The 13,369-nt window shown below is 41.6% G+C and overlaps 1 protein-coding gene across 1 annotated transcript in view; it reads right to left on the bottom strand.

Moving 5' to 3' along the window:
* LOC105916449 (ectonucleotide pyrophosphatase/phosphodiesterase family member 2) overlaps nt 1-11,832 on the bottom strand; it is a 43,054-nt gene extending 31,222 nt beyond the window's left edge. The window contains exons 1-3 of the mRNA XM_036145500.1: nt 11,603-11,832; nt 1,204-1,306; nt 731-880 (exon numbers count right to left, since the gene is read on the bottom strand). Of these exons, the coding sequence (XP_036001393.1) occupies nt 731-880; nt 1,204-1,306; nt 11,603-11,620 (271 nt within the window). The 5' untranslated portion in view covers nt 11,621-11,832. The remainder of the gene's footprint in view (nt 1-730; nt 881-1,203; nt 1,307-11,602) is intronic.
* Between the last annotated feature and the right edge of the window lie 1,537 nt (nt 11,833-13,369).

Raw genomic sequence — 13,369 nt, 5'->3', positions numbered from 1 at the left:
TGTTTATGGCGCGTCCAGAAATCTACCCGTCTTACATTATTTTATGTATGAAAGTCCAGTCCTGAAGCTGTAAACATCCCTCTTCCTTGTCGGATATGTTAAAGCACAGTTCCTGTTTCAAGACTCTTTTTATCATTGCAAAAGTCTCCAGCATAAGATCACTTTTTTTTCCGGTAAAGAACCTGGGAGAACCGCAACTGGATGCGGTTAATTCATAACAGGTTGCATCAAATTTTGACCCTACCCTCTAAACGCTGGGGCTGAAATAAGCCCTATTAGACTAGAAGATGTTTATCCTGTCTGTTATTGTTACATTTTGCTGACCCTGCACGATTTGCAGGCTTAGCTTCCTGTTCTTAGCTGACAGATGTAGCACCAAGTTGTGACGCAACGTATTATGTTTTCAGAGATGGTATTTTGCGTACCTTATGTATGTGTCATTCTCTAAGTCGCCGCTACCATTCATCTCTAAGCAAGTCAGCCTATTCTCTTCTGACCGGAAGAAAAGGCATTGTCGCCCACACGACTGCCGCTCATTGGCTGTTTTTTTTTTTCTTCTTTTTTCTGGATGTTATCTAAACCTGAGAAATGGCTGTGCATAACATTCCCAGTAGACCAACAAACTCATGACACACATGTATTCAAGCGGCAGGTGAGTATGGATTTGGGTTAAGGTTAAATGGCAATAAGGAGGAGTGAGTGTGGTGGTGTAATTCTGTGTAATACTGACCAGTTTTCAGGCAGTGAGCATCGAAGTCGGAGCAGCAGCTGAGGTAAGTTTTACACAGATTGTCACATCTGCATCCCGGAGGGTCCGCCACCTCCAGCTCAAAGCACCTCCCCTTACAGGAACCCGCGGTGCTGACCCACTCCGATACAACTGGAAGAGAACAAGAGTGAGAAACGACAGCTGCCATCCTAGCCATCAGCACAGCTGTGTCTTCTTTGCAATAATAAATGTAATAATTCTGCATCATTCAATCGAAGCCATTTCAAATGTCATAGAGGGACATTTTGACACTGTTCATTTTGCAGAGCAATTAGCAGAATAGCCAGATAGGCTGCTTAGGAAATAAAATGAGTCACATCTGCTCAAAAAGCAAGGGCAATATGTCTGTTCAATTGTAATAGAGAGAGAAGGAGAGAGAGAGAGAGAGAGAGAGAGAGAGAGAGAGAGAGAGAGAGAGAGAGATCTGTTCTTACGTTTAGTGACAGGTGACCAGTTATCTCCTTCTCCAGATCGTGTGGCTTCAAATATGTGAGCTCTACTGACATCCGTTCCCCAAAGACAGAACACTAACACTATCTGCAGAAAAACAGAGGATTTGTTTTTTTCAGCCCACTTCCCACTTCATGTAGCAGCATAACCTATTTTGGCATAACATTATAACCACTAACAAGTGAAGTTAAAGACATAGATTATCTATTCATCGTTGCACCTGTTAGTGGTTGAGATATGTTGGGCAGTAAGAAAAGGAAATATTGTTCTAAAAGTTGATGTTAGAAGCAGGAAGCATGGCCAACTGTCAGGGTTAAAGTCATTTTTATTAAGGCAAAATGATAAGAGCTGGACAGCAGGGTCAGAGAATCTCTAAAACATGAGCTTTTGCTGGGGTGTTCCCAGTCTGCTGTGGTAAGTGCCCGCTAAAAGTGGCCCAGGGAAGAAAGAGCGGTGGCTTCGGCACGGTAATGAAGCCTGCCACAACGATGAATGGTTCAGAAATGGTTGAAGTTGCACAATAACTAGTTTGAGTTGTTTATTTGGCTTCCTAATTCTCAAGAAGGCTATGAAACCCAGCATCTGCGGGATGTTACGCTAACAAGTTAGATCCGCTGGGGCTGCACCTGATGACTTGCAAGACGTAAAGCAGAAGGCATCAAGCTCACTCACAGAAGGGGCTATATGCAATAATGCCCTGGACAAGATGATGCCAGTGTGTGCAGCACGCAGTCTGTCGTTGCCAACAGGGTGTATGATAGTTATGAATGTACTGATTGTGACGGTAAATATAACCCTTTAATGGTATATGATGAATATAAGAAGCAATGCCCACGAGAAAGAGGTGGTCTTAAGACCCTCCGGAAAACGGCTATGCCCCCCTTATGCATCACTACCAATCCCAGCATCTTTGATGATTATAGATTCATATTTTGTGGTGGGACGTATATCTGAACCAAAGTCAGATCAAATTGTGGCTTTCATGCCTGCTCTGTGTGCTCTCATGTCTATAAAACTGGACCTGGATCTGTGCTACGTGTTTCGTAAAAAAAAAAACATTCCCATGGACCTGCGGCTCCTTTACCGTGTAATTTGATTGGTCGGACTACAAACCGTGCGTTACTCGGGTCGCTGGCTTGACTAGAGTGAACAACACTTTATTATACCTATCCAGTCCACCATAACCTGTCAATGAGTCAAAAGAAAAAGAAGGCTGAAAAATTGGGTTATTTACCCACACGCAGCACCACAACTACGTGCACATGCCGGGACGGACCTGGTCCGGGGTGTCAGCATCATTCATAACTCGAACAGAACTATAGGGACAGATCATTTCAGAGGGTAGCCTGGTGCATGTGCGCACAGCAATGGGTGGCATAACTTAGGCTAAAGTTAGCAGTAAAACCTGAATGCTGACCCAGAGCGGGCTGATTGTGAATTACAGCTAATCACTTTTACAATTACTACAAATCTTATTATGGTTACATATTAAAAATAACAATGTTTGATTCTTGTATTCATCCAGCAACAAATGAGGTGGAGGTTTACTTTAATAAACATCCGCAGGGTCCTCTGAGGAACAGATTAGAGGGACTTACAGCTGACAGCTGAGGTGACCTTAAAAGCTCTGGCTACGATAGAAAACAATAAGAACCCTCTCTTGGAGCTTTTAGCTGGAATAGCATCAAGATGGGAAACTGATAAGGTGCTTGGTTCTGTGAAAATCAAAGAATTTATTCCTGAAGTAGTTGAACATAATAAAATATAATTTAGATCACCATGTTACTTTTCATTCCTGCAGCAGATCAAATTATCTGCTCACAGCGAAAGGTTTTGCACAATAAACTCAGAAAATATAACGTATCTTCACAGTAAGTTCACGAGTGAGCCTCCCTCTTCTCTACCGCATTTTCTCTGCCAATTCAAAAAATACATTTCTGGGTTGTTTAAAGGAGCAGTAATATACAGAAATGAACATAGCATGATCACAAATGTACCAATAATTAATTTATTTTTGTCTGAACAATATGTTTAATATGTAATATTGGATAAACTAATTTAAACAAAGATACAGTTCTATTCAAACTAAAACACAGGTACCACTTTGTGTATATACATAGTATTAGTAACTGAAATATTAATACCGATAACAACACAAAGACAAGGGTCCAAGGAAGGTCCGGAATGACGTTCCGTTATATTTTCCACTCTGATAAAGAGGTTTTCTGTGGTTGCTTCAGCTTAGTTTGAGCCTCTTGTTTGATATTTGTTGAATCAATAAAAGCAGTTGTGGATCAGTATATTCTTCATATCGATATTAATATTATTTGCTGCATCAAATTTCATTGCGCCCCCCTATAAAATCTCCAGACCACTTTGGAAAACAACACCCTGTGTCAAAAATAATAGTCGAGTTTCAGTTCGGCTGAAACTACCAAGGTGGTAGAAGTCACCTTGTTGACACTGCGGATTGATGGGATGCACCCACTTTTGCTGAGCACTCTGCCTTTCCTCTCACAACACTTTGTCAACTAACAGAAGGAAGGCCGAGGTGCGCCTTCTACTTGGTGCGCTTTCCATGTGGCAAAACTTCTTTTCTGCTCAGAACACGCATCTGTGGAGCGTACTTTGCAGCATTTGGTGTAAATTTATGCTCTTAAAAACACGGCCGTAAGCCACGCCGCTTACGTTACACCCCCAGTGTATTTCCTGCTTAAGGGTTTTTTTCTATGACTCCACCAAAGCTGCATCATGTCGGGTATAAATCTGTGTTCACCCTCCTTTCAGAAATCTCTGCTCGCCTGTGCTATGCCCTCAATCCACGTCGATGGTGTAAGCGAACCCATTGCAAGGGCAACAACAGTGGTGTATTGGTAAAGCTAAAGGCATCTAGGATGTTCTCCCTCACCTGGGAGGGCCCTTCTTCCACTAGATTGTGGAGCTGTATCTCGTCTCTTTATGACTCAATGTTCACTGAACCCTGACGGTGCCTGGTTGGTACCTGTTGTTAGCAGTGAGGTGTTCCAGCGCCTCCTAATCTGATATCCTTGACCCTGATGACATGGGGTCAATCCGCGGAATCCGTGGCCTCGGTTTCGCACACTGGATAGCTATCAAAGTGGATCTGCTGGTCCCTGCTAGGATCAGTCTGGTTAATGCTCTGCCAGCAGCAAATAAAAGTCCAAGGCGCTGCGTTAAGGTTGCAGTCTCCCCTGCGTGGCATGGGTTTAAATCCCACTCTTGACAGAGCCTGTTTCCTTCTGCAAGTGCAATAACGCATTTTTTCACAGCTCAACTGGACACTACGCATCTCCTTCTTGTTCTTCCCTAAAGCCAATACCTGTGACCCTGCTAAAGGACAGTAGCTGGGAGAAGATCCTAGAGAGCCACCTATGGGAGTGGTGGCCTAATGGAGATTCTGGGTTCAACTGCCACTCTGGTTCCCTGAGCAAGGCCCTTAACCCCAGATTGTGCAGCACAGTGCCAGACCACTGCTCACCAAGGGGATCGGTTAAATGCAGAGACCAAATTTCATTGGAATGTACTTTATTGCAATGACAGTAAAGATGATGAACCTTTTGTCCTTGAAGGAGCAATAAGTGTAAATTTACCACTAGGTGGGCTGTTGAGCACTGTTTGTAGACCAAAACAAGCTGTATGACAAGCCACACCGCTCTCTCCTTCCATTCTAGCTGCAACCCGCACCTTCCCCTGCCCCTTTACCCCTACATATACATGAAAAAAAGCATCACTTTTTGGAGGAACATGTCATAATTAGTAAGTATTTAAGTAACTCATAATTTTATATTCCTGTTAGCAAGACAAAATTTCGATCAGCTGGACGTGCTCTCCGCCATTATACTCCACTGCTCTGACAGTGGCATTTTATGGGCAGGGAGGGGCTAAGCCCTGAGTGGCAGCTGTTCACATGCATGTACATGCAGGTGCGGCTGGCCCTGATTTGTAAACGAGAGACCAGAGAACTACATAGAGAGATGGTGAGTGACGTCATACCATATTCCAATCTAAAAAGATTGGAATATGGTGTGAGCTGAAACACCTTCAGCTCTTCATGTAACTATTTTTTTTGTTCTTTCTATCTAAAATAATGAAATTTTGCTTATTGCTCCATTAAGGATTTCTTCATATTCTGCAGATTTGACTTTCTGTTTCTGACTGAGTGACTGTTGGTGAGTTCAGCATCTTCACAGAAGCCCTACCCGGCAATTCCTGCCACTTTAGCTTTCTCCTCGAGCCAAAGAGGAGGAATAGTGACCGTATTTAAGAGTTGAAATGTAAACAGCTATTGTTCTCATCCTCTTTTGCCAGCTTTGAACTGAACATATTTGAGCTGAACCATTCTGACTGTGTTATGTGCTGTGATCTATTGGCCGCCATAAATACAAAAAGGATTCCTTAAATGATTTTTCTGATTTCATTTTGCTGAAATTATACCCAATCATGCATTTTTATTTCTGGGGATATAAATATTCATGTGCTTTGCTCTGATAAGCCATCATTAAAAGGCTTTTTTAACCTCTTTAAATCTTCAGTCTGTGTCTGGTCCTGCACATGAATGCAGACACACGCTTGATCTGGTTTTATCCTATGTTTTGGTTGTTTATCACTTAAAGATTTGTGATGCTGTATTTTCAGACCATATGCCTGTTTTATTTGTCATTTCTCTTTCCTGTAAAACTGATGAAACTAGTGCTCGTTGACCCTCTCGAGTCACTCCTCCGCTGCCGCTCTGGCTTCAGCTGTTTTTTATCCAGAACTGTGCTTTTCTAACTTAGACTGTGGTTTCACTCCACCTGTCAGACTGCCAGGACTCTGCGGCTCCAATGTGGCTCCCTGGTTAAATGAAACAACTTGAGCTGTCAGGCATGAGTGCCGACGGGCTGAGCACAAGTGGAAAAAAGGTTAAACAGCAGGTTTCATTTCTGATGTTAAAAGACTGTTGGCGTCAGTATCAGACAACAGCGAAAAACGTCAAAAGAACGCCTTACTCTGCTGTCACTCAGTCTGTTTTATTTTAAACTATCAACACTGTTCTTAATGTCCCACAAACGAATCGCATTGCACCCTCTCCTGATGCTTGTGCAACTTTCACTTTTATAGATAAGGTTGCATCAACTTGACCGCTGGAGATAAGCACCAGCCCACACGTGAACCTGCAGGGATAAGCGAGTATAGAAAATGGATGGAGGTTGCATCAACTAGGGCTGTTATCTCACAATTTGTTTAAGACCCTTCAGAGGATGTTCCATGCTTTGATGTTTTTTGCCCGTTTGAGCCGGTGAGTCTTTTTTCTGAGTAAATAAACTATATTTATTAAGAGCCTTTTACGGACAGAACATCATAAAGCACTGTACAGCAAAACCAATAAAAAAAACAATTAAAATTACATAATAAAAATAGAATAAAACAACGATGAAAGTAAACATTCAACAGAAGGCCTGCTAAAGCAAGAAAGTTTTTAATTGCTTCTTAAAAGAGTCCACAGACTCAATTAAACGTAGCTGCAGAGGTAGACTGTTCCACAGACAGAAATACTCGAACCACCGTTTGTCTTTAATCTGGTGCGTGGAAAAACTATCAGAATCTGAGCTTCCGAACGAAGAGAACAAGCAGCGGTATATTTTGTAAGATCACCTAAGTAATCAGGGGCTTTGTTGTTTAGTCTATGTGTAACCCCGTAATGAAAAGTGACCCCTGCTACATCCATGGTTACTGTGTCTAACTCCTTTCCAAAGCTTCTTGGAGCTCGAGGAGAGCATCTGTAGATATGCAAGCAAGCAGAATGCAAATTTATTTGGAGGGGATGTTGAAAAGACAAATCTGCTTCCTTATCTGGTGCAAAAAGAGAGGTTTGCATCGAATATTTAAATAAAACAGTTGATTTTATTGTGAATATTAAAACATATATTCAATTTGGGGTTAACAATCTCTGTTTACATCATTTGACTTTGACAAACCGGAGATGGTTGGCGTTTGAAAATTGGACTTTGTTCCTTATTTTGAAAGTGACGTTTGGAGGAGTCACAGAGGATGTGGAATCATTCTCATTAATTAAAATAACCTAGTTGCTACGGCAGTCGGACCTGCGCGTACGGGAACGGAACGAAGCGGAGCGGAGCGGTCACGGAGGATGTGGAATCTGGGGGTTAGTGTGAGAATTTTAAAGCGGATCCTGAGCTCCATTGGTAGGAAGGAATATGAAATGGGGGCGATGTGATCTCGCTTCCTGGGGGAGATTCAAAAGTCTGGCCGCAGCATTTTGTAGGATTTAGAGGAGTAAAAGTGAAGATTTATCCAAATCAGCGAATAGAGCTTTCCGGTAATGTACGTAAGCGCAATGACACAAATGCATGAAATCATTTTTTCCAATTCATCTGAGGAATTAGAAATGGAGCTCTTCGCTGGAGATTGTTGGACATTTAAAGCTTGTAGGTTGCCCCAATGATGCTGTAAGTCCATAACTTCTTAAAAATATATATTTTCCCACTTTAGGAACTTTTTGTTTAAAACAGAATTAACAGCAGTGTGTCTTCAGGTGCTCTGCTAAAAAGTTTTATTTAAGTAGTTGTTCAACTTCTAATTTACAAAACACCTGCTCTACATTTTGGCAACTTATAGGCCAATCTCTAAACTTCCTTTCCTTTCTAAACCCCTTAAGAAGGTTACTTATTCCCAATAAATGGCTTCCCTGAAGGAGCAGAATATTTTAGAGGTTTTTCCATTTGTTGTCAAAGCTTTACACTGTCCATTATCAGCTCTTATAAAGATGTATAATGATGTCTTTCCAGCTACTGATTCTACAGATTGTGTTGTCAGATTTTCTTTCTATCTAAAATAATGAAATGTTGCTTATTGCTCCATTAAGGATTACTTCATATTCTGCAGATTTGACTTTCTGTTTCTGACTGAGTGACTGTTGGTGAGTTCAGCATCTTCACAGAAGCCCTACCCGGCAATTCCTGCAACTTTAGCTTCTTCCTCTAGCCAAAGAGGAGCAATAGTGATTTAAGAGTTGAAATGTAAACAGCTATTGTTCTCATCCTATTGCCAGCTTTGAATTGAACATATTTGAGCAGAACAATTCTGGCTGTGTTAGGTCAGGTGCTGTGATCTATTGGCCGCCCCAAGTACAAAAAGGATTCCTTAAATGTTTTTTTCTGATTTAATTTTGCTGAAATTATACCCAATCATGCAATTTTATTTCTGTGGATTTTAGCTCCCCTTCTCTTCTCTCTTTATTTGCTCCAACTTGGCTGCATGCTGAGATACATGCTATTCTGTGCTGCGTCACTTAAACAATGGCTTGATTTTATAAAGGCCTGGAGGGCTCTCAACTTTCTAAAGCTCACTGGAAGTAAAACTGAAATCAGAGGGTTTGGTAGCACACCTGAAACCCTGTGGGTGGATATAGGATTCCTGGCTGACTACACCAAGACAACCATTACTTTTCATGGGGTTAAAGATTACAATTAGCTTGAAATTGATACTCAGATCAGGGGTGGTCGTCATATAAAGCTTTTATTATTTGAGGTACGTGGCTAAATAAAAGCAATTGTTTTCCAAAAGCACTTTGATCTTGTATGCCAGTGCAAATTCTCAGTTACCGGTATGTGGGCCATTGCAACAGCAAACAGGCTTAAATTGGAGGCAAACGGACATTTTGCTTTTTGCTTGGCTGCGTTTAAGCCTGATTGCTGTTCTGAGCTTGTAATTTATGCCTTTGTCACCACGCGCCTTGATTTGTGCAAGGTGCTGTGAGTAGGGGTTAGAGGTTCATTTATGGCCCAGCTCCAAAGACTACAAACAAATAAAAATGAGCATACTATACTATTTTACATTTTCTCCTCTGGTGACTTGTATATTTTCAAATTAATTTTAAAATCCAATCAAATATTTTTCAAGCCCTTCACGGTCTTGCTCTATCCGACCTTTCTGAGCTGCTCCACCTTGATACACCCTCCCGTTCTCTCAGGTCAGCAGATCAGCTGATCCTCAAAGCTCCAAGGACCTGACGAGGCGCTATACGTTTTCAGTTGCAGCCCCTAGATGAGCAATAATTTACTGCTGCAAATTAGACCTATTCTCTCTGTTTTTAATTCAAATCAATTCTTAAAACTCATTTCTTTTTATTTACCTTTCAAAACTACTTGAGAAGCTCATATGTACTCTATTTTATTGCTTTAACTGATTTGTATGCATTCTATGAATGCTCTTACCCCTGTTTTGTGTCTTTTAATACGTATACTTTTTTATTATTCATCCTAGTAAGGACAAGGTTCTTGACAGAAAGCAATATAAGTTGTTAACATATCAATTTTTCAGCAAGACACAAATAAAGTGTAACAAATCATCAACTGGTTAAATACACTTCAAGCTCTAAAACTTGACTTATGTTTGTAAAATATTTGCTTTTGGTGCAAGGTCTCACCAAATGAGGTTCAGATTGGAAACAGCTTTTACAACCTTGTAAAACTGTCTCTTCGCAAACCGTGAAACCATTTTCAGAGAGATTTTACACACCACAGCTTCCCCTTCACCGTCAATGCTGCTGCCATAGTAGTGAATCAAAGTCAGGTTGTACAAATTACAGCTTGGCATTTCTCAAATCATGTGTATTAAAACTTGGCTCGGGATCGTAAATCACTGCAGCAGTCCAGCAACGGGCCAGGACGACTTCATCAGTGAGAACCGTCAAACATTAACAGTGTCAGCCTGCCCAATGAACGCTCTCGGCTCAGGAACTAAGATGCAAAGCTACAGTTACAGATTCAGTAATGTGGAATCACAGCTTGAACATATTTTGTTAGGAAATATGTTACAGATGCATCTCCGGGAGGTTTCCAACTAAAATCACATTGGGCAAGAGCATTTCTTTGATTAAAAACACAATCTTTTTTTTCCATTACAGAATCCTGGTTTTCTTTAAGTCTATTGTTCTCAGGCAGTGCTACAACTCCCACTGCCTGTATTTAGGGTGCTTCTCAGTGCTACTCTGAATAAATAGTGATAATAATTATGTTTAGTGCTATTAGAAATGAACTTCAATGCAAGGCTAAGAAGCACCACAGCCAAAAAAGAATAAGTGCTTGAGAACATTGGTCTTTCCTTCGTGAGAAAATACTCAAAACAGAAGTGAAGTAGCAAAACTGAACAAACTGAAGTGGACCGCAGAACAACCAGGAACAAGTGCTTAACTGTTCCAGTTTCAAGTTGGAAAAATCAGTGGGATTTGCTCAGTGTTGTGTTGTACAACTGTTTTAGAATATCTAATGATGGCAGGACTAGGAAAATAGTTACTGAGGTATGACTTGGTGTATGAAGTTTAAGAACCACTGCTTTAAATAAATGGATTTTCAATCACTGACCCCCCCCCCCAAAAAAAATAAAAAAAAAATAAAAAATAAATAAATAATGATGGAAGAGACTAGAGACTACAGAACACCAGTTAATTATTCTACCAATTCAGTTAAGTGTTGCTATGATGACATAATCAGTTGCTAATTTTACTTTTATCTATTGTAGTTCCTGCTTTCGTGCATACACATCTTCCAAAATTTAGAGCATGAATATGGTTCATCATGACCTTTGTTTGGTATTCAGTTTGATTTCTGAAGACTGGCTCAAGCTTGTTGACGTTATGACCCCGACTTGTGACCATGTGAATATTTTAAAGCTTCATTAACATACCAGCCACTGAAGTCATCAGTTTGATATTTGGTAAAAGTTTAATTATGATCTTATTAAAAAGTAAACATCGATAGCTGTTTAATTTCAGAGGGCAAAGCACATATTACTAACGAGATGCAGGCCACATTGCTTGTAGATTAATGCCATTACTGTGTAAACAAGAGGCACAGTAATACATCTGTCAGGTCAGTTCCTTCTAATGATCAAAGCCACGTTGTGGTACATGGAAACGGGGTCAATCCACAGTCTGACCATTAACCTACAGCTTGTGTTTACCTTCAACTCCCCCAGGTAAACAGGGCTGTGTAGCTGTTGACATTAAGCAGCACTGAAGCAATCCATCCCCTTGTTCGGCTTGTGTCAGAGCAACAGCAGCCAGGCATCCCTGCTCCACAATTCAAATTCATCCAGGGAGGAGTTATATAATTTACGCCTTCTGTGGAGGTGAAGCATGACATTTTTTTTTTCTGCGTGCGCCTGATGTGAGCCAAAGAGCGCTTCTCTCAGTTGCGCAGGTCGATATGTCAATTGTCCAACAGCTCTGTGTGTGTTTTTTTTTCTGGGTAGGAGGGGGGGGGGGGGGGCGGTTATAGGAAACCTTCGGACGCTGCACATAATGAGCCAAAACGCAACGATGTGGTAATCAAACACGAAACTGTGACAGTCTTACCGTACCAAATTGCCCAGCAGCATCCTGTTCCAAAAAGCGGATCCACCTTTGGCATTCCAGAAGATAAGCGAGGAAAGAAAACTCCGAAATCCGTGCCCTGAGTCGGATAGAGGATCCTCGCTGCCCCTCTGCAGATCGATGGCGCAGAGCGCAGGGGTCCGGCGCTTTCTCTCTCCCCCGTTGTTTGCCTCTCTCGGTACTGGGCCAATGAGAATGAAGTAATGGTGACAGCTGCGCTGTGGTACTGGAGCGCGTCAGGTCGGACAGACGCTCCGGAGTCCAACACAGTCAGCAGTACTGAGCTGAATACACAGAGTGCGAGGGAAAGAGAGGCACTCACAGGGACAGGGACGGTTTGTGTAATCCCCCATTGATCGTTTTTTAGGCTGAAATATGGAAAAGGCGAAGCTTTGAATTTTGGATTACAATTAGAGTAACATAAGTAACCCACAGTTAAAAAAGACCCATTGTTAACACTTTAGATATAAACATTGCTTTTTCCCCCCAGGGTTGAATCATTATGGAATGTTAAAAAAAAATAGAGTATAAAAACAAAACAACTGGACTTCTATTCTGAAGCTATAAAGCTCTGAATTACACACTACTTCAGACATTTTCAATTGATAAGTCCATTTTTCTTTTTTTGTTGGATTGATCATGACCTGGATGATTGAGAATCTTCACCTGCATATTAAATCTTCACCTGCATGTAAATCTTGATTGATTTCTAATAACCATAAGCCCCCTATATGTTTGAATTTCCTTATGCACATGGGTTTAAATATTCAGTTGAATGTTTTAAAAATATATATTACAATGCCCAGGCCTGGTTAGTGACCACTATTGAGTGCAGCTGTTAGTTTTTTAGGGCTGCACAGCGGCACAGTTGGTTGCACTGTTACATTGACGCAAGAAGGTCCTGGGTCCCCTGGGCTGGGGTCCATCTGCATGTAGTTTGTGTGTTCTCCTAATGCATGCATGGGTTCTCTCTAGGTACATTGGTTTCCTCACACAGTCCAAAAACATGACTGTTATAGGTTAATTGGTCTTGCATGAGCTAGAAAAGTGAGGCCTGGCCAGCCAGACTGAATTACACAGAGCATAAATCAGTCTGGTAAGACTCCATACCAAAACAGACCGGACCAATCACAGCGCGGGAGGCGGGACTTTACGATGTGTCACTCACAGAATTACCCATTATGCAGCAGCGCTTTTCTGCTACTATAACGGTCAAGATACATACAGAGATTTTTGCTGCTTGGTTAGGGTTGTCTGAGCCCTGTTCAGGCAGCGTCTGTGAGAAGTGTCATGGATGGAGGGAAGCACTACCACAATGATTCTCTCCGCTGTCCTCTCTCTAGACAATTATATTCTGAGGCCTTACAGGCCCCAAACCAGACAGAGATGCAGCTGTTTGGTGTGCTCTCTATCATCCCTCTGTAGAAAGTGGTGAGGATTGGGGGGAGGGGGCGTCATCTGACGCAGAAATGCTGATTTGTCTTTACAAAAGCAGAGGTGTGGCAGGACCAGATCAGTGTCTGTGATCTGAACCCCCAGGAGTTTGATGCCTAATAATGCCTTGCCTAATATTTCCTGAAGTCAATGGTGATCTCTTTTATTTGGTTGATTATTTTTGTCACACCAGTCTACCACGTATTTAACTTCCTCTCTGTAGGCCAGCAATTTTGTCCTTGGTGAGGAATGGAGTTTGGAGATGATGCGATCCTTCACCAATCTCTCGAAAAACTTCACCATGATGGGAGAAAGTAGGA

Source organism: Fundulus heteroclitus, chromosome 13 (assembly GCF_011125445.2).
Source record: "Fundulus heteroclitus isolate FHET01 chromosome 13, MU-UCD_Fhet_4.1, whole genome shotgun sequence".
NCBI lineage: Eukaryota > Metazoa > Chordata > Actinopteri > Cyprinodontiformes > Fundulidae > Fundulus > Fundulus heteroclitus.
The sequence above is the reverse complement of the archived record's forward strand: the minus strand, read 5'-3'. Positions and strand labels throughout refer to the sequence as shown.